The 26949-nt window shown below is 39.3% G+C and overlaps 1 protein-coding gene across 2 annotated transcripts in view; it reads left to right on the top strand.

Annotated features, from left to right (window-relative positions):
* ATF1 (activating transcription factor 1) overlaps window positions 1–26613 on the top strand; it is an 86007-nt gene extending 59394 nt beyond the window's left edge. The window contains exons 4-7 of one of the 2 annotated variants that reach the window (XM_066368719.1): window positions 13210–13340; window positions 18208–18390; window positions 18476–18635; window positions 25127–26613. In XM_066368719.1, the coding sequence (XP_066224816.1) occupies window positions 13210–13340; window positions 18208–18390; window positions 18476–18635; window positions 25127–25271 (619 nt within the window). In that variant the 3' untranslated portion in view covers window positions 25272–26613. The remainder of the gene's footprint in view (window positions 1–13209; window positions 13341–18207; window positions 18391–18475; window positions 18636–25126) is intronic. The other variant, XM_066368720.1, reaches the window with a different exon arrangement.
* The last annotated feature ends 336 nt before the right edge of the window (window positions 26614–26949 follow it).

Here is a 26949-nt window from a genome sequence, read left to right as displayed (position 1 = left end):
CAGAAACTCCATTCTTTCATATAAAATCTTAGCCATGACTCAAGTAGAACAATACACAACTCACTAGTTTATAAATAACAGTTAAATCTAAATTGTTTCTGGCAGACTGAACAAGTTAAGGTTACCCACTCACATGGCTAAAGTTTTTCACTATTATTTGTGGAGAAGACTTTTAAGATTGTATTTGCTTTTTTTTTAAAAAAAAGATTTTATTTATTCATTTTAGAGAATGGGGGAGAGGGGAGGGTGAGGGGGGGGGAGAGAGAAGGGGGGAGGAGCAGGAAGCATCAACTCCCATATGTGCCTTGACTGGGCAGGTCCAGGGTTTCGAACCAGCAACCTCAGCATTCCAGGTCGACGCTTTATCCACTGTGCCACCGCAGGTCAGACTGTATTTGCTTTTGATGAGTAACGTTATAGAGGCTTTGGACTAGATTTTGGACAAGGAGCTTCTGAACTTTAGAAAGTCCCCCCTCCCCCAGTTTCTTCGGTTTCTGTGGACAGCGTTTTAGTTGCCAACAAGGGTATTTATATTTCAGATATGACAAGATTTATAACTTCAAGGGACAGAAAGAATTCAAGTTTCTCCTCAAAGTTTTGGGGTATATTTATCTATTATCAGAAGTCTAGTCTAGTTGCTATTTACAATGTTCCTTTTCATTAAGAGTCACACAGCATCGGCACTCTGTTTCATTGTCAATCACCACATTTTCTCTCCTTTACTCTCCTCACTTTCCCAGAGATTGTACCTCTTAGCATCCTAATCAGGCTTTGTTTTAGCACTCAGATCTTAATCCATGATGGCTTGTGACCCCTTAGCTCTACAAAATGGCATACAGTGGTCTCTAACTTACTATTCTGCTCTCCTACCTTGCATGCTAGTCCCAAAGCTAGCAGAATAGTGAATACCTGCACATCCTTCTTTCTTTTTAACCCTTCTTCCACTTTCCAACCCAAGCTTTAGCCTCTAGTTGGCAGGGTGGCCAGCCAAACAGCCCACAGTTGAGGCAACCCCTGTGGTAGCTGTTTGTTTCTCTTTGCCACAGTACACTATATGCAATTTTTTCAAAGCATTAAAGAAGCAAGCGTTTTCAGTGTGTCCCCATGCTCACTTAGTGGTCCATAAGCATCTAACATACAGACCACTCCTTCCCAAATAAAGGTTGATGGCTAGTTTGGGATTACCCCTCCCCCAGATGCCTCTTTCACTAGACTCATTTCTTCAGTCTCCTGGTTGACTTGCCGATTGTTTGTTCACATGCTGGCCCATGTACACAGAGGAAAAGAGGAGATCAAAGACAGTGTCTGGAGGGGCAGACCACTCCAGATTGACAGGTGGCAGATGGCAGGCATAATAAGCAAGGGAACTTACTTATAAGCCTTGTTTTGGGTGGCTGCATGATGAGCAGATCTCTGCCCCACGGCCAGAATCTTAAAAGTTAACTAGATTCATACTATCTAATTATGATGTGTCTTGGTGTAGGTTTCTTTGGGTTTCTCTTTAATGGAGTCCTCTGTGCTTCTTGAACTTGTGAGAGTTTCTCCTGCATTAATTTAGGGAAGTTTTCAGCTATGATATGATTGAACAAAGTCTCTATCCCTTGTTCTTGTTCTTGTTCTTGTTCTTGTTCTTTTCCTTTTTCTTCAGGAACCCCTATGATGCGGATGTTATTTCTCTTCATGTTGCCACAGAGCTCTCTAAGGGTTTCCTTTGACTTTTTGAGTCTCTTTTCTCTTTTCTTCTCTGTTTTCATGCCTTCATTCCAGTTGTCCTCTAATTCGCTGATTCGATCCTCTGCTCTATCTATCCTGTTTTTAATTCCTTCCATTATGGTCTTTATTTCTGATACTGTATTTGTCATCTCTGACTGATTCTTTTTTATACTTGCTATTTCTTTATTTAGGTGTTCATAATTACCATCCATTGTTGTTCTAAGATCCCTAAGCATCCTTACAATCATTATTTTGAACTCCGCATCTGGAAATTTGATTATTTCCATATCACTCAGTTCATCTCCTGAAGGTTTCTCTTGTGGTTTCATTTGGATTGCACTTTTTTGTCTTCTCATTGTCTGTGTGGGTGTTTTGTTTGTAGAGTTGGTTGAGTCTAGGCTTGGTGTTGTCTGCCTCCAGTTTTCAGTTGTGTTATTTCTAGGTCTTCTTGGGTTGGTATCAGCTATTATTTGTAATCCACTTTCGGATTTGGGCAGCTTTGAAGTCTTGATTTGTTTGTTTTCTTAACAGGTGATAGTCTTGTTTACTGATCTCAGCAGGGGGCTTCCTTGAAACTGTATCCAGGAATGCAGTGGGTGTAACCTGAGACTCTGAAGGCCTCTTTAGCCAACTAATCTCTCTGGGGGCAGGGTGTTTTCTCAGCTTCAGTAGGGGGAGGTGTATCTCAGATCTCCATGGAGACCTGAGTTACTGCCCCTCATCCCCACTTCTTGTTTTCAGCTGTGTCTTGTTGCGCTGATTGGAGCTAGAGAGATGTCTGGAGATCTCTGATCTGGAAGCAATTCAGTACTGTTTTGTGGGGAAAGATCAGTCCCTCCCCCAGTTATGGCCGCCTCCAGCAAGGATGAGTCAGCTTTTTTTAGGTCGTATCCTGCATTCCTTAGCCCCTCACAGTCTGTCCCTCTTTCCTTTCCACTTGGGAAATAAGCTGGTCTTTTCAACACACCTCGCTCCCTGGTCGCCAGGCAAGTGGCTGTGAGCAGTATTTTTTGCTCTTTTCCCTGGAGTGAGATCCCCTCTGGGCTCTCAGCCTCTCCCTCCCCTCCGTTCCTATAAGCAGGGGAGATTCAGGCGCTCCCTACCAGGTTTGTTGTGGTTTCTTTGCTCCTTGGTTTTTGAGAGCTGTTCTTGTAGTCCAGAGTTGGTTTTTCACGCTGATTTTTCCTAAATTGATTTGTATTCCAGTTTGGTGGTGAGAGCTGGGTGTCTGTGCATCTGCCTACTCCATTGCCATCTTCAGGTCCTTTCTATTCTTTTGTTTAGCACCACTGCCGTTAGACTCATACATCACTGTTGACTTTCCAAATGTTCCTTCCTTCAAGGTCACACAGATGCTTTCTAGGATAAAGCCAACAGCCAGCTGAAGAGACATAGGGCAACGTCGGTTGTGAACTAAGAAGCATCTGTCTTCATGGGGTTCGCGGCCTCTCCCTGTGGCACGTGGAAGTGTTCTACTTCGCTCACCTAGAAACTCTCTAAACCCCTCGGTTCATACTATCTAGATCAGGGGTCCCCAAGCTTTTTACACAGGGCGCCATTTCACTGTCCCTCAAGACTGTTGGAGGGCCAGAGTATAAAAAAAAAACTATGAACAAATCCCTATGCACACTGCATATACCTTATTTTAAAGTAGAAAAAACAAAACGGGACAAATACAATTTTTTTTTTTTTTTTTTTTTTTTTTTTGTGCCTTGACCAGGCAAGCCCAGGGTTTCGAACCGGCGACCTCAGCATTTCCAGGTCGACGCTTTATCCACTGCGCCACCACAGGTCAGGCCGACAAATACAATATTTAAAATAAAGAACAAGTAAATTTAAATCAACAAACTGACCAGTATTTCAATGGAAACTATGGGCCTGCTTTTGACTAATGAGATGGTCAAAGTCCGGTTCCATATTTGTCACTGCTAGCCGTAACAAGTGATATGACGTGCTTCCGGAGCCGTGACACGTGCATCCCGCATCACTGGAAGTAGTACTGTACGTGAGCGACGCTGCTACATACAGTACTCCAGGAGCACAGGATATGGATGCTGACCACCAATGAAAGAGGTGCCCCTTCCAGAAGTGTGGCGGGGGCCGGATAAATGACCTCAGGGGGCTGCATGTGGCCCGCAGGCCATAGTTTGGGGACCCCTGATCTAGATGGTCTCTCCCTTAGTCTCTCAAGGCTATGTCCTGTTCTCACTCTCCCACTGTGAGAACAGTAGGCAGAGTGTATATTCCAAGGACAGGGGAGGGGATGAAGAACATTTAATTGCCCAGATCTAGCTTATGGGTTTCTTTGGATATGTAATCAGCAGTAGAATCTCTAGGTCATAAGGCGGTTTCACTTTTAATTTTTTAGGAATCTCCATGCTGTTTTTTGTTTGTTTGTTTGTTTTCCTTCTCTGTATTTTTCTGAAGTTGGAAACAGGGAGGCAGTCAGACAGACTCCCACATGCGCCCGACTGGGATCCACCCAGCATGCCCACTAGGGGGCAATGCTCTGTGGCAACCAGAGCCATTCCAGCACCTGAGGCAGAGGCCATGGAGCCATCCTCAGCATCCGGGCCAACTTTGCTCCAGTGGAGCCTTGGCTATGAGAGGGGAAGAGAGAGACAGAGAGGAAGGAGAGGGGTAAGGGTGGAGAAGATATGGGTGCTTTTCCTGTGTTCCCTGGCTGGAAATTGAACCCAGGACTTCCACATGCTGGGCTGATGCTCTACCACTGAGCCAACCGTCCAGGGCCTAGAAATTTTAAAGCTAAGAAATAAAGTAACAGCAATAAAACCTGTGTGGATTAAATAGAAGAATAGAGATAAGAAGGTAGTTGACTTCAAAGATAGTTCAGTGGAAATTACCAATTTGAACAATAGAGATTGTTAAAATTAACAAATTATCAGGGACTTTTGAGACAATACCAAAAGATCTAACATTTGAGTCATAGAAGAGGAAATAGTATGCTGCAGAAAAAAATATTTGAAGAAATAATGGCTGAAATGTTGCTAAACACAGTGAAATCTACAGATTCAAAAAGCTCGGCAAACCCTAAAGATAAATACAAATATATTCCTGCCCAGACATATCATGATCATATTGCTGAAAACTAAAGACAAAAATCTTGTGTGCATGTGGGAAATTTTTTAGTTTCCACGAAAATGTGGGAACTATGTGAATGACTACAGAATGCTTCCTGCTCCTCTACCCCCTTCTCTCTCTTTCCTCTCTCAAATGAATAAAAAAAAATCTCAAAAGAGATTTGGTCCAATACACAATAGATAAATTAAAATGGATTCAAAATAACCCAAAAGAATGTAGAAGAACTTAATCAGAAAGCAAATAATAAAATGACAACCAGTATTAATAATTAAGACGATATGGCTTATACTGATTATAAAACTATAAACTAATATTCCTCATAAATCTAGACACAGAATTTTCAAAAAATGATAAACTGAATCCAACAACATATAAAAGGTATTATACACCATGATCAAGCAGAATTTATCCTAGGAATGTAGGATTAGTTTAACATCTGAATATATATATATATATATAGTCATAGAACACAAAAAACTTGATTATCTCAACAGACACAGAAAATCATCTAACAAAATTCAATACCCTTTCTCAATGATAAAAACACTTATTAAAAAAATAGAAGGCGGCTTTAAAAAAAAAATAGAAGGGAGTTTCCTCAACCTAATTAAAGGCATCTGCAAAAGCCTATAGCTAATATAGTATTTAATGGTAAAAGACTAAATGTTTCCCTTGTATGATCAGGAACAAAAAAGGCTATGGATGTCTGTGGTCACTACTTTTTTTTTTTTTAATTTTATTTATTTATTTATTTATTATTATTTTTTACAGAGAGAGGGATAGATAGGGACAGACAGACAGGAACAGAGAGAGATGAGAAGCATCAATCATCAGTTATTCGTTTTGACACCTTAGTTTATTGATTGCTTTCTCATATGTGCCTTGACCTTGGGCCTTCAGCAGACAGAGTAACCCCTTGCTCAAGCCAGCAACCTTGGGTCCAAGCTGGTGAGCTTTTTTTGCTCAAGCCAGATGAGCTCGCGCTCAAGCTGGCAACCTCAGGGTCTTGAACCTGGGTCTTCCACATCCCAGTCCTATGCTCTATCCACTGCGCCATTGCCTGGTCAGGCTGTGGTCACTAATTCTGTTTAACATTGTACTCAGGCAATTAGACAAGAAAATGAAATAAAAGCATATAGAGTGAAAAGGAAGTAATAAAACAGATGACATGATCTCATATACAGAAAATTGTAAAGGATTCATTAAAACTAATGAAAAAGTTCAGCAAAGCCTGGCCTGTGTTGATGCAGTGGATAGAGTGTCGATCTGGAAAGCTGAGGTCCTCCCTCCTTCTCTCTCTCTCTCTCTCAATCTCTCTCTCTCTTCTCTAAAATGATTACATAAAATCTAAAATCAATAAATAAAATCTTTAAAAAAAATGAAAATACAAAATATCAAAATTTGTGGGATATAACTAAGTGGGGATTAGAGGAAAATTTATAGAATTAAATGCTTATATTATAAAAGAAGGAAAGTAAATCAGTAATGTAAGTTTCCATTTTTTGAAACTGGGCTGGGTAATAAATGCAAAGCAAGCAAGAGAAAGGAAATAATAGAGATTAAGAGCAGAAATCAATGAACTTGAAAAGAGAAAACTTACAGACATCATATAACAAAGCTGGTTGTTTGAAAAAAAAATCAATAAAACTAATAATCCTGTAGTGGGGGTTGGGGAGGTGATAGAATATAAAGGGATGAGAGGTTGGAGAGGTTATAGGGGACAGGTAATGACCTTCTAGGTCATGTCATTTATTCTGAGACAGGAAGTCACTGCAGATGAGTTACTTGAGCTGACTTTTTAATTTTAGAGAGAGGAAGTGGGAGAGACAGAAACATTGATTTGTTTCTGTATGTGCACTGACCTGGGATCAAACCAGCAACCTTTGCATACTGGGAAAACTGAGCTGACTGACATTTTAAAAAAATGACTGGTTGCTGTGTAGAAAATAGACTGTAGCAAGGGAAGGGGAGACTAAAAGGAAGACGTGTAGAGGCTGTTGTGACTATCTAGTCAAGTGGTGGTGGTAGCATGGACTGGGTACAGCAGTGGAGGTGGTGATGGGGGGTAAGAGTCTGGATATATTTTTAAGATAGAGACAATGGAATTTGCTTATGAATTTGATACAGGTTGCGAGAAAAGAGAAAGGATGACTCCAGAATTTATGGAGAATAGAGTTGATATTTACTGAAGTGGGAAGACTACAGGGATAGAAGGATATCTAACATTAGATTTTGGATATGTCAAATTTAAGGTGCCTAAATACTTAATACATAGTTGGATATAGGCATCTGGAGTTAGGGAGAGGATGAGGAAGTACCATTTGAAGGATCATCAGTCTACATAAGGTATTCAAGCCAATAGGACTTGAATACAACAGAAAAAATATAGAGAAGTCATCCAGAAGACTGCTGCCTAAGACAATGGAGAAGAATACAAAACAATGGCAAATGATTTTTCTAAATGCTATATAGTAAAAAAATAAAGTACAGCTAGTGCTCGACTTACGACCACGATTGGTTCCGACAGACCAGTCGTAACACGATTTGGTTGTAAGTTGAATAGGCTATATGTATAGTACTTTGAAATGATGTTATAAAAATCTTTAAGTCATATTTTATCATAATTTTCTTTCATTATTGTTATATATCATAGTTTTCTTTGTTCATTTTATGCCATTTGTATCATCTCTACACCATTTTGTTTCTTATTTTTACATTCGTCAGGTTTAAGTAAAACACTGCATTACCAGTACAACTGGCTTAATATTTGCAAAACATACAAAATTACAAAATACAGGTGTAAAAAATACCATGGGAAACATTTTCCCAATTGCAAAACATAAAAATATATAAACATGTACGAAACATTTTATTGGCCGCTGGTGCTTGGCTGTGGATCGTTGATGTCGTCATCTGAGACAGCAGTTGGGGTTACCGGAGTTGTTTTTTTCATAAACATGGTGAGCTTTGTCTGAATTGTATGTTTCTTTTTTTCTTCATAAATTTCTCGATACGGATGAAACACATCATTTGCCATCCGTTCAGTCCTTGCAAATCGTTTGATGTTTGGGTCCATTGCTTCGAAATGTATAAGAAGTTTATTCAGTAAAGATAAACCTTCTGATAATCCCTTAGTGGTGCACTTTCTTTCTGGCTTCTCCGCTTCTTTCTCTGCTTCTCTTCTTTCTTCTTCCGCCACTCTTTCTTCTTCCAGTTCGATTAGCTCTTCATTTGTAAGTTCTCTGGATTCTTTGTCTAGCAACTCTTCAACATCTTCCATTTCACACTCCAAAGAAAGGTCTTTAGCGAGTTTTACGATTTTTTCCCGAATCGTTTCAAGTTCATGTTCACTGTCAAATCCGTCAAAATCATTAACATAGCGCTTAACATAATTTTTCCAGATGCCATTCATGCACTTTGTCATCACAGCCTCCAGGCGGTAGCGATATTCTTGATACACATCAAAGTGTTGTAGTGTTTTCAAAAATTTCGCAATGTTAGTTCTGAGTCAGCATCTATAGTGGATATTGCTTGAGCAAAGGTGGTTCAGAGATAGTTGGCCTTTAATGTAGCAATCGAACCTTGCTCCATAGGCTGGATGAGTGGAGTCATGTTTGGCGGAAGAAAAACAAATTTTACATCTGGATGGAGATCGCCTAGATGTGGTGGGTGTCCAGGCACATTATCGAGTAGCAATAAAATCTTGAAAGGAATATCTTTCTCCAAACAATATTCTCGAACTTGAGGAATAAAACAGTTCATAAACCAGTCTTCAAACAATCCTTGTGTCATCTATGCTTTACATTGAGAATGAAAGTAGACAGGCAGTGTGTGCTTGTTAACATTCTTGAACGCATGCAGTTTGAGTGATAAATTAAGAACGGCTTCAGCTTAAACCTTGGGATGTTCCCGCCAAGCAGCAGAGTTAGCCTATCCTTAAATGCTTTAAATCCCGGCATGCTTTTGGCCTCTTTGTGAATATAAGTGCGTGCTGGCATCCATTTCCAAAATAATCCAGTTTCATCAACAGTGAAAATCTGTTTTGCTAGATATCCCTCATCTGTAATTAATTCATCCAGACAATCAACAAACTTACGTGCTCCTTCCTCATCCATACTCGCTGCTTTTCCAGTCACTTGAACACTATGCATTTGGAATCTTTTTTTGAATCGCTGGAACCAGCCAGTGCTTGCTACAAATTCTTGACTGTAATCTTCTCCAGCATGCTCCTTCAGAGTCTGAAATAGACTTCTCACCTTCATCTGCACAGTAAAAAGACTTAATGGTGTCCGTTTTTGAATTTGATCTCCCATCCGAATATATAGCAATTTCTCCATTTCGTGGATGGGCCCGCTTCGTTGCTTTGTTATAACTGTTGATCGCATGGGTGCAGAACCTTTCACAGCTTCACGAATTCTTTCTTTCTTTTTTTTTTTTTTTCTTTCCCTTTTCATTTTTCTGAAGCTGGAAACAGGGAGAGACAGTCAGACAGACTCCCGCATGCGCCCGACCGGGATCCACCCGGCACGCCCACCAGGGGCGACGCTCTGCCCACCAGGGGGCGATGCTCTGCCCATCCTGGGCGTCGCCATGTTGCGACCAGAGCCACTCTAGCGCCTGGGGCAGAGGCCACAGAGCCATCCCCAGCGCCCGGGCCATCTTTGCTCCAATGGAGCCTTGGCTGCGGGAGGGGACGAGAGAGACAGAGAGGAAAGCGCGGCGGAGGGGTGGAGAAGCAAATGGGCGCTTCTCCTGTGTGCCCTGGCCGGGAATCGAACCCGGGTCCTCCGCACGCTAGGCCGATGCTCTACCGCTGAGCCAACCGGCCAGGGCACGAATTCTTTCTTTATCTTTCAGAATCATTGACACAGTCGAGTGTGATAACTTCATATCACGTGCAATCACATTCACTTTCTTTCCTCCTTCGTACTACTTAATTATCTTCATTTTCGTGTCGAGATCAATGGCCTTTCTTTCCTTCTTGACAGGCTGAGGCGCAGACAAAGACAATTTCCTCTTGGTAGACATCTTGGGAGGGGTTTGATGAAAAATATCCAAGACACAAAACACAAATTGCTGTACCGAGTCTGGGATAACAGTTGAAATGGTGCATGCGGAGATGGTAGTGCTGCCGCAAGGTGGTCCGCACTGTCGTATGCCCAGCTGGGCAACGCTCACGCTGCAAGACGCAGAGCAGTCATGGCTAGCGATTGTGGTTGTAAAGTCGAATAGTCCTAAGTTGCATAGATCGTAAGTCGTAAGTTGATCAGTACCTGTAATATATATGAGAATGATACACAATAATTTAAATAATGGTATTCTTGGCCCTGGCTAGTTGGTTCAGTGGATAGAGCACTGACCCGGCCTGCAAATGTACCAGGTTCAATGCCTGGTCAGAGCACACGTGAGAAGCCACCATCTCCCTCTCTTTCCCTCCCTCTTCTCTCTCTCTTCCCTTTTTGTAGCCAGTGGCTTGATTGGTTTGAGTATCGGCCCTCGGTGCTGAGGATGGCTCAGTTGATTCAAGCATCAGCCCCACACAGGAAGTTTGCTGGGTGGATCCTGGTGGGGCACATGCAGGAGTCTGTCTTTCCTCCTCTCACTTAAAAAAATGAATGAATAAAGCCCTGGCCGGTTGGCTCAGCGGTAGAGCGTCAGCCTAGCGTGCGGAGGACCCGGGTTCGATTCCCGGCCAGGGCACATAGGAGAAGCGCCCATTTGCTTCTCCACCCCTCCGCCGCGCTTTCCTCTCTGTCTCTCTCTTCCCCTCCCGCAGCCAAGGCTCCATTGGAGCAAAAATGGCCCGGGCGCTGGGGATGGCTCTGTGGCCTCCGCCTCAGGCGCTGGAGTGGCTCTGGTCGCAACATGGTGACGCCCAGGATGGGCAGAGCATCGCCCCCTGGTGGGCAGAGCGTTGCCCCTGGTGGGCGTGCCGGGTGGATCCCGGTCGGGCGCATGCGGGAGTCTGTCTGACTGTCTCTCCCTGTTTCCAGCTTCAGAAAAATGGAGAAAAAAAAAAAAAAAAAATGAATGAATAAATAAAGATATTCTTTGATGGAAGAGAAAAGAAGGGAAAGGGCTTGGTGGTGACACTGATATATCGGTAACTTAATTCCTATTAAAAATAAGATCTTAAGCAAAAAAAAGATCTTAAGCAAATATGGCAAAATATTAGCATCTATTTATTCTTGGTATGTGGTACATAGGTGTTTTACTATCTATTATTTTCTTTATGCTTAAAATGATTAATATATATATATATTGTGTGTGTGTGTGTGTGTGTGTGTGTGTGTGTGTGGCAGAGACAGAGGAAGTCAGAGAGAGGGACAGACAGACAGGAAGGGAGAGAGATGAAAAACATCAATTCTTCGTTGCGGTTCCTTAGTTGTCCATTGATTGATTTCTCATATGTGACTTGACCAAGGGGCTACAGCAGACCGAGGGACCCCTTGCTGGAGTCAGCGACCTTGGGCTCAAGCTGGTGAGCCTTGCTCAAACTCGATGAGCCTGTGCTCAAACTGGCAACCTCGGTGTCTCGAACCCGGTCCTCCGTGTCCCAGTCCAACACTCTATCCACTGCGCCACCACCTACCTGGTCAGGCAAAATGTCTAATAATTTAAAATGAAAAAGAAATGGGTTCGAAACCCTGGGCTTGCCTGGTCAAGGCACATATGGGAGTTGATGCTTCCAGCTCCTCCCCCCTTCTCTCTCTCTCTGTCTCTCTCTCTTCTCTAAAAAGGAATAAATAAAATTAAAAAAAAAAAAAAAAAAAAAAGAAATGGGCACAATATTCCCCAGTCTCATGCTAGGCTGGCTACATAAGACCATGCAGGCAGCTTGTTAAATGATTCTGAAGTTCTGTTCTGCCCACACACTCAATCATTAGGGGTGCTAGAAGGAAATCTGGATTCAATAAAAACTCCAGTTGATTCTGATGCATAAGCAGGTTTAGGAACTACTGTGACTATTCTACAAACGCCTAACAGAGTCCTCTAGAACTGCCATCTCCTTGTTTTCTGTGAGGAGTGTCTGTTAATAGTCTACGAGTCTACGATTGTATTACCTCTTGGTGGGAAGACTGTCCAGAGTAAAACCAAGCTGGAGAATGATCTTCAATATGTTAAATAGTCCTGGCTGGATGGCTCGCTTGGCTGGAGCATTGTCTTGCAATGCACAGGTGGCTGGTTCAGTCCTTAGCTGGGGCACATACAGAAACAGATTGATGTTTCTGTCTCAACCTTACCGCCTTCCTCTCTCAGGATTCAATAAAAATAAAAAATTGAAAAAAATAAAGTAAAAAAAAGGCAACAGAAAAAATTAAAAAATATATATGTTAAATAAGAACAGCTTGGGTGGGGGGGTGGGGGGTTAGGGGGGAGAACAGCTGAAGGAATCAAAATAATTTGGCCTTGAATAAACAAAATCTGTAACAGTTGTCAAATAGTGTAAAGTAGGGCATGAATGTAGAATTAAGGTGACACTTAAATTTCTCTGTCTTCACTGGGAACCAGTTTTGGATATAATAAGGGCTCTAACTGTTCAATAATTGAAAGGTTTACTTTTTGATAGTTGTACATGCCTTATTCCTAGCTGTTAAGAATGGAGAGAGAATTTCTTCATGGATGGGAAAGTTGGCATAGATAATATGAAAGAGCCCTTTAATGCTAAGGGTTTTTCTTTTTTTTATTATTCTTGTTATTGTTTTCACACAAGTACATTTCAGCTTGCTGATTTTTCTACAGTGAACATGAAATTCTTGAGTAAACATTTTATTTTATTTTTCCTAGAAATAAATAATGCTTATTTCTGCCTCCTCCCCCAATTGTGTTTTGGAAGACCTTTGTTTTCAGTAAGGAATCTCTTACACCCCCTTATTCTTGTCACAAATTCCATTTTACCAAGTCTGAGAAATCTTATTTACCTCTTCTTATTAAAATAAGCAACTTTATTTTATCACTATTCTAATCTTGTTTCTTTTTGAGAACTTTGGGCTTCTCTTCCACTATGGAGTTGAAGGTTGAAAAATTAAATTTGATCTTTATAAAAGAAGGTCACTGACACTTTAAAAAATGTTAATTAATGAAATCCCTCCCAGTGGAGACATCTCTCTTGTAGGGAAAAGACATTTTATGCTTCTACAAGGCCTTTGCATCTTGAAGGGCACTCTGAGTATTTATTCAATGTCTCTTTTACAGATAGTCATGAACTAAAATATAACTAGCCTACAGTACATTTTAGCAAAAGTATTTGCTAGACCAAAGGATTCCTTGACACATTTTAGGTATCTAGATTATTGTACTTTTAACCAGAGATTGAAAAAGGTTTATTTTAGCAATTTCTTTTCTATAAAGCCATCCACATTATCAACATTAATAGAGTTCTATTTTTCACAGAAAAATTTTGAAAGATCTGTCTTCTGAAGATACACGGGGCAGAAAAGGAGACGGAGAAAACCCTGGAGTTTCTGCTGTCACTTCTATGTCTGTTCCAACTTCCATCTATCAGACTAGCACCGGACAGTACAGTACGTATAGGAGAAATTCCCACCTGATAGACACATAAAAACTAACCTTTCCATATAAAGAAGGGGTATGTAGAAAGACTGTCATCCTTCAATAGTGATGATTATTAACAGATAACATTTTGAGCCAGAAATAATACAAAGTACTTTTTCAGCATTATTTCACTCCTTGCAACTTTGTGAAGTAGGCAGTTACACATTATGAGGGAACTGAGGCTTATGGAGTTAGATAATGTCTCTCAGTTCACACAACTTATAAATGACACAGTTTGGGGTAAAAGTCTGTGAATTTTGACAAATGCATTTAATTAACCCCCACGACCACAATCAAGATAAAAGTCCATCACCTCAAGAAATTCCCTTGGGCTATCCATTTGTAGGAAATCTCTCCCTCTACTTCAGACGCCTGTTCTTCAAGTCTGATTTACTCTTGCCACAAAATATGTGTTCCAGCCGGACCACCTCTCTCTGTTTCCAGTCTCTACTACCACTTTGGTCTACATTCATCTGAATTACTGCAGTAGGCATCCACTTGGTTATCGTGTTTCCATTCTTTTGTTTTGTTTAGTGAGAGAGAGGGACAAACAAGAAGAGAGAGAGATAAGAAGCATCAACTCATAGTTGTGGCACCTTGATTGTTCACTGATTGCTTTCTCATATGTGCCTTGACCAGGGGCTACAGCCGAGCCAGTGATCCCTTGCTTAAGCCAGCAACCTTAGGACTCAAGCAAGTGACCATGGGGTCATGTCTATGATTCCACGCTTAAGCTGGCGACTTCAGGGTCTCGAACCTGGGTCCTCAGCATCCCAGACCTGCACTCTATCCACTGCGCCACCGCCTGGTCAGGCTTGCTTCCATTCTTGTTCTGATAGTGTTCCATATTGCAGCCAAAGTGATTCATTTAAAATGTCAATTAGATCACACCACTCTTGCTCAGGATCCTTCAATGAAGTTCCATCACACTTAGAATAAGTCCTATAAGGCAGTGGTCCCCAACCCCCAGGCCGCGGGCCGGTACCAGTCCATGCGCCATGTGGTTCTGGTCCGCAGAGAAAGAATAAATAACTTACAGTATTTCCGTTTTATTTATATTTAAGTCTGAATGATGTTTTGTTTTTAAAAAATGACCAGATTCCCTCTGTTACATCCATCTAAGACTCACTCTTGACGCTTGTCTCGGTCACGTGATACATTTATCCGTTCCACCCTAAAGGCCGGTTCGTGAAAATATTTTCTGACATTAAACCGGTCCGTGGCCCAAAAAAGGTTGGGGACCATTGCTGTAAGGCATGACATTCAGGATCTGACCTTGCCTATCACTTTGATCTCATCATCTCTTGCCACTTGGTAGTATTCTGGCCACACAGACTTTCTTGCTGTTCCTTCAGTATAAGAAACTTATTTCCCCCTCAGGCTCTTTGGAGTTGTCATCCCCACTGCCTGGCACATTCTTCTCCCAAATCCTCAGGTGACTTGTATCCTCACTCCTGCTCTAAGTGTCACTTTCTTAAAGAGACGACTATGCACTTTTCCTCCCCTTTGTTTTATTTTCTAATATTTTTATAGCATTTATATTTAATTATTAAAAAGTACACAGTTCAATTATAGATTGTATATAATTATCAATTAGCTTATTTATGAGCTAATCTAAGTTCCTTGAGGAAAGAACTTTGTCTTGGTCATAGCTGTATTCTTGGCATATAGAGCCTGGCACATAATAGGCTTTTAGCAAAATTTGTTATGAATAAATGATTTAAAGAATAAAAATAGAATACCTTCTTGAGGACAGACACATAAGGAACTGGAAATAATTGTTGCAAGGAAAGAAACTAGGGTGCTGAGGTCAGAGATAGTTGGGAAGTTCACTCTGATTTTAAACAAAACTAAAAAAATTTTTTTTGTATTTTTCTGAAGTTAGAAGCAGGGAGGCAGTCAGACTCCTGCATGCGCCCTACCAGGATCCACCTGGCATGCCCACGAGGGCCAATGCCCTGCCCATCTGGGGCGTTGCTCCGCTACGGCCAGAGCCATTCTACACCTGAGGCTGAGGCCATGGAGCCATTCTCAGTGCCCAGGCCAACTTTTGCTCCATGGAGCCTTGGCTGCGGGAGGGGAAGAGAGAGACAGAGAGGAGGGGGAGGGGGAGGGATGGAGAAGTAGATGGGCGCTTCTTTGTGCCCTGGCCAGGAATCGAACCCAGGACTTTCACATGCTGGGCCAATGCTCTACCACTGAGCCATCCAGCTAGGGCTGAAATCTCTTATTTTAACCATAATACATTTATTACTATACTCCTTAAATTTTCTAATTGTGGTTTTCAACTACAGTTGACATTCAATATTATTTTATATTAGTGTCATGTGTATAGCATAGTGATTAGACAATTATATAATTTACAAAGTGATCCCCCAATAATTCAAATACCCACCTGGCACCATACATATTTATTACAATATTATTGACTACTTTCCATATGCTGAACTTTACACCCCCATGACTGTTTTGTAACTACCAAGTTATACATACTTCTTAATCCCTTCACGTTTTAACCCAGTCCCCCAACCCCCATTCCCTCTGACAACCATCAGTTTGTTCCCTGCTTCTGCCCCCCCGCCCCGATTTTTTTTTAGATTTTTATTTATTCATTTTAGAGAGGAAAGAGAAGGGAGGAGGGAGCAGGATGCATCAACTCCCATATGTGCCTTGACCAGGCAAGCCCAGGGTTTCGAACTGGTGACCTCAGTGTTCCAGGTCAATACTTTATCCACTGCACCACTACAGGTCAGATCTCCCCAAAGTTTTTTAAAGCAATATATTAGCAAGTTAAAAATCATGAAGCAGTCACCCCCCCATCCCTATACCTTGTCCACAGGGGATCCATTCCAAGACCCCCACTGTGTGCCCCCACAGATAGTACCAACCCTTATCGACACTATTTTTTCGTGTACATACAGTAAACTAGTGTTTAGGGCAGCTTGATCAATAGACCTTCCTTAATGATGGAAATGTTCTGGATCTGCATTGTCCATTACAGTAGCCGCTAAGCTGTGTTTGACTATTGAGCACTTGAAATATGGCTGGTGAGACTGAGGAACTGAATTTTTTATTTTAATTTTAGTTACTTTAAGTAGCCACATGTGGCTAATGGCTACTGTATGGTACAGTGCAGAGTTATAGTAAATTCAACCAGGTAAATACATATGTTAAACAAGATTGAAGGATATATTGCAAAAATGAAAGCAATTTTGTATTATCACACATTTATCAACAAAAGATGTATACCTATATATTTGTGAGTATAATGTTACATATTTTGATACATATTAATACAACTGATCCTTGAACAATGGGGTTTGGGGTGCTGATCCATCATACAATCAAAAATCTGCATATAACTTTTGACTCCCACCAAAACTTAATTACTAGTAAATAATAGCCACACAGGGTGACCAGAAGCGACACTGGTAACATAAACTATCAATGCATTTTGTATATCATTTACATTATATATATACTGTATTCTTACAATGAACTGAGCTAGAGAAAAGAAAATGCTATTAGGAAAATCATAAGGAAGAGAAAATACATTTACAGTATTATATGTACTTATTGAAAAAAACCCTGCATATAAGTGGGCCTGCATAGTCCAAACCTGTGTTTTCTAAGGGTCAATTGTATTTTCTCCTATGTGAGCTTAGGAAGGATGTGCAAAAAAAAAGAATGCTTACCTCAGGTTGGGAGTAAGAGGTGGCCAGTGGAGTAAACAGGGATAGATAACAGACATTTACTGTGTAGTTATATATTTATACAACTATATATGTGGGAGAGGTATAATGTATGTTGCAGGGAAGTAGACTGAAAGTAATTGCTAATATAAGTTTAGAAACAAATCTCTGCATGTAAGCAATTTTAATCTCATCTGAAGTTATATAAATTAAAATGTTTCTCACATTTGTTGTGTGGTAGTGGGGAGAAACTCCTGAAACATTTTTAATTAAAATACAGACAACTGTATTTTGGCTTCATGGTAGGCAGAGTGTAAAAGGGGGTAAATATTACATAATTACAATCTGAAAAACAGGTATAGAGCTGAGGCATTAGATTCTGAAGGGGATTTATTATGTGGGAATTCCGTAATGCTAAAATGGTTTCTATTTGGTCATGCATTTATGGGCATTTCAGTTCAGGTTCCAGGGTAAAGTATTAACATAAATATAATTCAGTGAGAAATGCTAGAGCTTAGTAATGTGATCTATATAGTGGCTTTCTAATGACAACTTCCTTAGTGATTTTTGCTTGGAGGTAACTGAACAGATTACATTTTTAAAATATCAATAACATTTATTATGTCTAATAGCAGTTACCACTAGAGAGTAGAGCAATAAGAAACAAGAGTATGAAGATTTTTTATTATGTGACTTTTTATCCTATTTGAATTTTTCCTTTGGGCACATTTATCTATTAAAAATATTTTTGTTATAATCTTTTTTATGCTTCTTTTGAAAAAAATTACAAGCTATATTAATGTTTCCCTCTACTTCTTTTTCCTTTACACCTTAGTCATTGTCCCCTTTAGTGCTCCAGAACTGCTGTGACAACACGAGCAGTCAGCACGGAGTGGTCCACAGAGCCCAGAATGCGTTTGACCAGTTGTATTATATAGAATTTTGAGATTAAGATTAGTGCACCTGAACAATAAAATTTTTAAAAGAATGCCATTTTATTTCTTTTACATAGTTCACCCAGAATGGTCAATAGTTTTCAAGTGGAACTGCCTTCAAGCCTGTTTTAATAGTTTTTTTTTTTTTTTTTAATAAATCCTTTGTAATTAGTGTATTATATAGCCTTATGTTCTTTCTTTGGTTAAAGTTGCCATTGCCCCAAATGGAGCCTTACAGCTGGCCAGCCCAAGCACAGATGGAGTACAGGGACTTCAGACACTAACCATGACAAATTCAGGCAGCACTCAGCAAGGCACAACAATTCTCCAGTATGCACAGACCTCTGACGGACAGCAAATACTTGTGCCCAGCAACCAGGTGGTTGTACAAAGTAAGTATGTTCCAGTGTCTATGGACAGCATCCCGAAGTTCTTTTAAAGGCACTCAGGAATTAATTCATTGTTTTGACCACACAGCTGCATCAGGAGATATGCAGACATATCAGATCCGTACCACACCTTCAGCTACTTCGCTGCCACAAACTGTGGTGATGACATCTCCTGTGACTCTTACATCTCAGACAACTAAGACAGATGACCCCCAATTAAAAAGAGAAATAAGGTTGATGAAAAACAGGTGGGTAGTAAATTATACTGCAGAATGGTAGTTTTTGTAAATTTTAAAACATAACTAGATGTTAACTGGAATTGTATATTAGAAATGAGAGAGGTTTATTTCAGCTTTTTTACTAAGTATATGATTATGTCTAGTTTCTTTCCAATGGATAAGTGAGTCCCATTGCTCACTCTTTATTTAATATATGACCTAGAGCTCTTTTGTTGTTACTGTGTCCTTTGAATAGTACTAGTTAAGCAAAGTTTTTCAAACAATATATTTTGTTCTTGTTGGGCTGATAAAGTTATGTGAAAATAATAATCTTCTAAAATAAATAAATAAATAAATAAAAATAATAATCTGCTGCTGACCACAGCAAGAAGAAGAGTTAGTAGGAGTCTGCCTGATACCTAGTTTATTTACTGAAGTGCTCTCAAAAATGAATTTTGATCATGAGAATAGATTAGTAATTTAACTCCCAGAAACATTTCTTTTCAATGTATTTTAAACATTGCTAAATACACTATATGTAATAGGCATAAAAAACCACTGGTTCTTTGAGAAAAAGAATATAATGGGTAGCCTCTGCAGTGTGTTCAAAGAAGAGAGAAGAAAAGACACCAATAAACCATATTAGGAACAAAAATGGATAAATACAGATATATTTATTTTTTTAAGATTTTATTCATTTTAGAGAGAGGAGACAGAGAGAGAGACAGACAGAGAGAGAAGGGGGGAGGAGCAGGAAGCATCAACTCCCATATGTGCCTTGACCAGGGAAGCCCAGGGTTTCGAACCAGCAACCTCAGTGTTCCAGGTCGACGCTTTTACCCACTGTACCACCGCAGGTCAGGCCGATAAATACAGATATAACAAATTTTTAAAATTACAATAGGATTTTCTTCCAGCTCCTAATAAAGTAGAAAATTAGGATAAAAGAATGATTTTCTAGCGCGATGAAAATTACCATAAGAGGACCAGATGGATGCATTGAATTGAAGATAAAATTTTTCTTTACTATAAACGAAAAGCAAGCATCACTATAAATGAACTTGTTACCAGGGTAAGGACTGGTGTTTTAGATTTTCCAACAAATGCAGTAAGATAAGGAAATGAAGTTCTGTAAATATCAGAATTGAAAAATTTTATTTCTTTGCTTATGATATAACTGTATACCCAGGCAACCCAAGATGTTAAAAGTTATTGGAATGAGTCTTCTCTTTCTGAATACATGACTTTGGCTACATAATATCTTTAAAGCTTGATGAGATATAAAAAACTGTCTTTTAAAATGATTGGATAAGCCTGCAGAAAAGGAAGAAAATTCTTTTGAGGTTAGGAATGAACCAGAAGCGCAAGACCGTGAGGTTAATAAGCACAAAGCAGTCCCTGTATACCCTGGAGATAAATTTAGATCTCTGTGATGGGTTCAGCTTTAGTGAGCAGAGGAAGCCAGGGACAGGAGCTCGGGCCTGTCTGTGCAAGCTGGGGCTTTGGCACATTCTTCAAGAGGTCAAGGTCTAAGAAATGCTACACCCATAGCTGAGAAATATAATTTTAAAATAAGTCCAGGTCCATAAGTGCCCCAGTTGCTTGGAAAAAAGCAGTCTCAATACAGGCTTTAATGAATTCCCATACATTCAGTTCTAACAAATACTAGTTGAAAATCAGACTACCCAAGGAGTTAGGCTGCATCATTATACAGTATGAGCCAAGCCTTTATGTATTTTCACAGCACTCTTTGTAGTGTAAATAATAACTCCACCACCACCCCCTCTTTTGAGATGAGGAAACAGGCCTCTTTTGAGATGAGGAAACAGGCCTACTTGCCTGAGTTTACATTGCTTAGTAAGTGGTAGAAGTTGGATTTAAACTCATGGGTCTAGGTTTCAGAGTTCATAGTTTTAGATAATACTACACTGCCTTTCAGGAGCAAGAATTAGCAGGAAAAGCAGACAACAGAATGAGTTTTATAAAATCTTCAGTTATCTGATAGAGAAAAGGAAAGTATATATATTTTTAAAAAGGGATGTCCTTGAAAAATCATCAAAGATCAAGAGACCATAAAATAATTTTAAAAATTGGAAAAGCAGCCCTGGCCGGTTGGCTCAGTGGTAGAGCGTCAGCCTGGCGTGTGGAATTCCCGAGTTCAATTCCTGGCCAGGGCACACAGGAGAAGCACCCATCTGCTTTTCCACCCTTCCCCCTCTCCTCTCTCTCTCTCTCTCTCTCTCTCTCTCTCTCTCTCTCTCTCCCTCTCCCTCCCCAGTCCGGCACATGCGGGAGTCTGTCTGCCTGCCTCCCCTCCCCCTGCCCCTGCTTCTCACTTTGGAAACATACAAAAACAAACAAACAAATTGGAAAAGCAAAATAAAACTGTTATTAGCTAAGATATATTCATCTGCTTAGGATATCCCAGGAGAATCATCTACAAAGTATTTATTTAAAAGCTGGAATAAGAATCAGTTTAGACTGGGAATACTTAAGTGCCAGTTTAGTAAAACAGGAAAAAAGGAAGAAAAAGAAGTAAAACTAGGCCCTGGCCGGTTGGCTCAGCGGTAGAGCGTTGGCCTGGTGTGTGGGGGACCCGGGTTCGATTCCCGGCCAGGGCACATAGGAGAAGCGCCCATTTTGCTTCTCCCCCCCTCCCCCCCTTCCTCTCTGTCTCTCTCTTCCCCTCCACAGCCAAGGCTCCATTGGAGCAAAGATGGCCCCGGGCGCTGGGGATGGCTCCTTGGCCTCTGCCCCAGGCGCTAGAGTGGCTCTGGTCGCGGCAGAGCGACGCCCCGGAGGGGCAGAGCATCGCCCCTGGTGGGCGTGCCGGGTGGATCCCGGTTGGGCGCATGCGGGAGTCTGTCTGACTGTCTCTCCCCGTTTCCAGCTTCAGAAAAATACAAAAAAAAAAAAAAAAAAAAAAAAGGAAGTAAAACTATTATTATTTTTTACATAATTGCTTATAAAGAAAAACCCAGTTGTACTTACAGAAAAATTATTAGAAGTAAGGAGTTTTTAAGGTTGCTAGATATAAAATCAGTTGTCAGAAATCAATTGTATTTCTTTACAGCAACAATAAGGAGTTGATAAATAATTATTTAAAAAGCGTCATTTATGTTAACAAACAAAATGCCTGAAAATAAATTTAACATAAGATGTCTAGGACATTTATGGAAAATACTGTAAAATACTTTTGAAAGACATTAAGGAAGATCTAATAAATAGAAAAGTACATTATGTCCACAAGCTATGGAAACTCAGTATGTAAAGATGACTGTTTTTCCCCCCAGTTGATTCATAGATTCAATGCAGTTCCAATCAAAACCCAAACAGGTTTGAAGAACTTGACCAGTTGACACTAAAATTTATAGAAGAGTAAAGGGCCAAGAACAGCCAAAATATTCCAGACAAGAATAAGGTGAGGAGATAACTAAATTTATCTAAACCGTGGTAATTAAATAGTGTGATACTGGTGTTGAGATAAACAAAATGACCAACAAGATAGCTCAGAAACAGATCCATAAACACATGAGATCATGATATGACAGACAAGGCAGATTATGGGGGAAAGAGGAACTTTTCAATAAATGGTGCTAGAATGATGTTATTTATATGTGAAAAAATACTAGGTTTCTTCCTCACACCATACACAAAAATCACTGCAGATGGATTAAAAGCGTAAAAATAAAAGGTGAAATTTTAAAACTTTTAGATGAAAGTACAGAATCTCATGGTTTCAGGTATAGGAAATGATCCCTTAAATGAAACATCACACACAAACATTAACATAAAAGATTAATGAATCTTCATTAAAATTAATAACTTCTATTCGTTAAAAGACAACATAAAAGCAAGTGAAAATATAAGCTTCAAATCTATAGAAGATATTTGTAAGATAAATAACCAAATAAAGATTTGGAAAAAAAATAGAATATCTCTAAATTAGTAAGTACAAACTGACAAAAAAGGAAGTTGGCAAAATATATAGATAGGCATTTCTCAGAAAACACAAATGATTAATAATCATATAAAGGATTGCTCACCCTTACCAGTAATCAAGGAAATGCAAAGTAATACCACATATGTAGGTAACATTTATCCCCATTCAAGTAGCAAAAAATTTTTTTTCCTCTCCTTTTTTTTCAGTGAGAGGAAGGAAGGCAGAAACAGACTCCTGCATATGCTCTGACCAGGGTCCACCTGGCAAGACCCCTAAGGGTAGATGCTCTACCCATTTGGGACATTGCTCTGTTGATCTGCAACCAAGCTCTTCTTAGCACCTGAGGCAGAGGCCATGGAATTATCCTCAGTGCCCAGGGCTAACTTGCTCCAATCCAGCCATGGCTGAAGGAGGGGAACAGAGAGAGAGAAAGAGAAGCAAGAGGGGGAGGGGTAGAAAAGCAGATGGGTGCTTCTTTTGTGTGTCCTGACCGGGAACCAAACCCAGGACATCCACATGCCAGGCTGATGCTCTACCACTGATCCAACTGGCCAAGGCCAGCAGCAAAAATCTTAAACTCTAGTCAGGAGCTGACAAGGATTTGAAAAATGGAACTCACATATTGATTATGGGAGTGTAAACTGGTACAGCCACTTTGGAAATTAATTGGCTCTTATATTGTACAGTTTGACCTGGAAATGCTCTGTGACTCAGCTGTTTTACTGTGTATGTGACTGAGAGAGACTTTTGTAGGAAGTATGCATAAGAATGTTATAGCAGCAGAAACTGAGAAACATCCCAAATATTTATATTAACCAGACCATGTAACAGAATGGGTACATAAATTGTGGTTCAATTTATACAAAGTAATACTGTTATTTGTAATGATTGTATGAATGATCACAACATGAATATTAGAAATATAAATTTGAAAAAAACAAGCTTCAACAGCATACATAAAGTAATATTTTATAATAAATTTTAGAAAATAAATCATACATAATTTAGGGGCATACATATATGTACTAAAACTATAAAAATAAGCAAAAGATTGAAGCTAGTAATTGCTTCTGGGTAGGAGGCAGGGATATGGATGGAATCGGAATAATAGCACAGAGAGAGCCCTTCAACAGTATGGGTAATATTTTCTCATAGTAAGCTGGGTATTGGGTTTATAGGTGTTTATTTTTACTTATTTTTTTTTTTTTTTTTGACACAGAGTCAGAGAGAGGGACAGATAAGGACAGACAGACAGGAACGGAGAGAGACGAGAAGCATCAATTCTTTGATGCAGCTCCTTAGTTTTAGTTGTTCATTGACTGCTTTCTCATATGTGCCTTGACCTGGGGGCTCCAGCAGAATGAGTAACCCCTTGCGCAACCCAGCAACCTTGGGCTTTAAGCCAGTGACCATGGGGTCATGTCTATGATCCCATGCTCAAGCCAGTGACCCCCGCGCTCAAGCTGGTGAGCCCTCGCTCAAGCCAGATGAGCCTGCGCTCTAGCCAGTACCCTCAGGGTTTCAAACCTGGGTCCTCCGTGTCCCAGTCTGATGTTCTGTCCACTGTGCCACTGCCTGGTCAGGCTGTGTTCATTTTATTATGCTTCATAATGTATATCTATACACCACATACAATCTTTTGTGTGTACTACTTCACAAAATTATTTTAAACCACAGCAATTTATAAGGAAATTTAGTAAGGTGGTTTTTTTTAACTATGAATTACCATCTTGAAAATAATGGGAATACTACATTCAGATTCTCTTTTCTCTTCCCCCCTTTTCTCTTTCTCTCTACCCTCTTTCTAAAATAGCAGTAAATAAAATCTTTAGAAAAAATATATGTATACTGAATGAATGAGGCCACATACAAGTGTATATATTGTATAACTGTTATATGAAGTTCTAGATTAGGAAAAACTTCATTTATGGTGATAAAGACAGAATAGTGGTTGCTAGGTAACAGGACTGACCAGGAACAGGCATGAGAGAACATTCTGGGGCAATAAAAATTTCTGTCTTGATAGGTGTGTGGGTTATACAGCTATATACTTCTGCTAAAACTGACTGAAGTCTATACTTAAGATCTATATTTCACTGTATATAGATGATACCTTAATTTTTTTAAATAAGAAAAAATGATGAGCAGGAAAATTTTTATCACTTAAAGAAGGTAAATTCTAGCCCTGGCTGGTTAGCTCAATGGTAGATTGTCAGCCTAACATGTGGATGTCTCAGGTTCAATTCCTGATCAGGGCACACAGAAGCACCCATCTGCTTCTCTACCCCTCCCCCTCTTGCTTCTCTCTGTCTCTCTGTCTCTCTCTCTCTTCTAATCTACCATGGCTGGATTAGAGCAAGTTGGCCCAGGGTGTTAAGGATGGCTCCATAGCCTCTCCCTCAAGCATTTAGAAGAGCTTGATTGCTGAGCAATGCCCTACATAGGCAGAGCATGCCCCCTACTGGCTTGCAGGGTGGATCCAGGTCAGGGCGCATTCAGGGGTCTGTCTCTGCCTCCCCTCCTCTCACTGAATTTTAAAAAAGAATTCTGACATTGTTTTTTTAATGCTTACATTTAGAGAAGCTGCTCGAGAATGTCGCAGAAAGAAGAAAGAATATGTGAAATGCCTGGAAAATCGAGTTGCAGTCCTGGAAAATCAAAATAAAACTCTAATAGAAGAGTTAAAAACTTTGAAGGATCTTTATTCCCATAAAAGTGTTTGATTCTTAAGAAAAAATATTTTTGGACTTGCCTAAAACTCAGATTTTTTTCTTTTTAGTGGAGTTTTATAAATTAAAAGGTCAAAAATGAAGTTTTATTTAGGTTTTTTCAACTCAAGATAAATACCTTATACAAGAGATCTGGTGACAGAGGATAGAGTGGAAAACGACCTCAAGAACGACCCTGGCACAACTGGAAGTTCTGTGGAAATCACACTCGCTCAAGAAGCAGGAAGTGAATTTTCACCAATCTGAATTTTCTAAATAACCATAGTTGTCAATAATCTAAAAGTGCAGATAAGGCGAAATTTGGTAAATTCTTAAAAATAAATGAATTTACTCTATAGGTTTTCATTTCTTACTGTTTCCTAAAATTTACTTTTTTCAATTGTGTGCATGCGTGTGCTTTATTTCTGCCAGTAAAATCTAAATTACAAATAGAAAAGAAAAGTTAAGATATAATATAAATAATTATGTGTTCTGATTACATATACTTGTTCTATTGTCAAGTCTTTTAAATACGTCTTTTAGTTTGTTTATTGGACTTGAGAGCATTTTTAAGACTTGGTTAAACTATTTTTGAGGCCTTATCCTAATAGGCATCTAAGGTACATGAATGGAGTGGTGTTTTTGTAACATTTTTTATCAGAATGGGAAAAAAACGGTTTAAAGATTTGATACTTCTAAATAATTTGTTTTGGGGCTATTCTGGGAATGGTGATTTTCTTCAACTATATCACAAGTTGTTTTTGATTCTATATGCTATATGCAGTTGAATATACATTATGCTGTTGTGCTTTAATAGAATGGAATGTTTACAGGCCCTTGAGGTGATATTAGAATATTTTTTTAAAACCTTCTGAAGACACATACCAAAGTTTTTCAAGAGGATTTTATAATCAATTTAATGTAAGATTTATCAGATTCTGAAATTGTAGTTATTAAAGCAATTTTATGTTAGAGACTATTTTGTAATGTAGTGAATGGTACATTTATAAAAGTGACTGCCAATATATTTTTATAGCTAATCTTTATAAATTCTAAAGTTGAGTTTTGAATGATTATTTTAAATGTTTATATAGTTTGTTTAGTTAAAGAATATTTTGCATCTCAAAGTATCATTTTTATATTATTAGGAACTAAAGTTTCATATTGGCTAATATGAAACTTTATAAGTTTTGTATGCAGTTTTATCAGAGTTCACAAATGCTGTCAGTACACCAGTGTTTAACTTCTGTATTCCAATTTCTATACACTTTGAAATTGTACTGCAAAACTATTCTGCGCTAATACAATATGTATCATATTGTCGTCTATGAAATTAAAGGACATTTGAGAAAATTAACTGCTGAATGTAAGATATATTGCTTGATATATAAATGACAACCTTCTGTTAATTACACTAAGTATAATGCAATTCTAGTTTTAAAACGAGGATAAGTTTACATTCTAGTCTACATAACTTATTTTAAAGGGCATATGCTTGTATGTTTTGATTAATTTAGAACCTATTACAATAAAACACAGTGAAATTTTTTGTCCTACAAGTGTTTAGGACATGGTTAAGGAGCCTATTACATAGAAATCTTAACCCAATTGCTAAATTTGTGATTCATCCTAATAAAATATTTTATTAATAGGGTCTTTTAAAATGGGACTCCATTTACTTTGGCGGCAGCAT

The sequence above is a fragment of the Saccopteryx leptura genome, chromosome 2, assembly GCF_036850995.1.
Source record: "Saccopteryx leptura isolate mSacLep1 chromosome 2, mSacLep1_pri_phased_curated, whole genome shotgun sequence".
NCBI lineage: Eukaryota > Metazoa > Chordata > Mammalia > Chiroptera > Emballonuridae > Saccopteryx > Saccopteryx leptura.
This window is presented reverse-complemented; position numbering and strand designations above follow the sequence as displayed.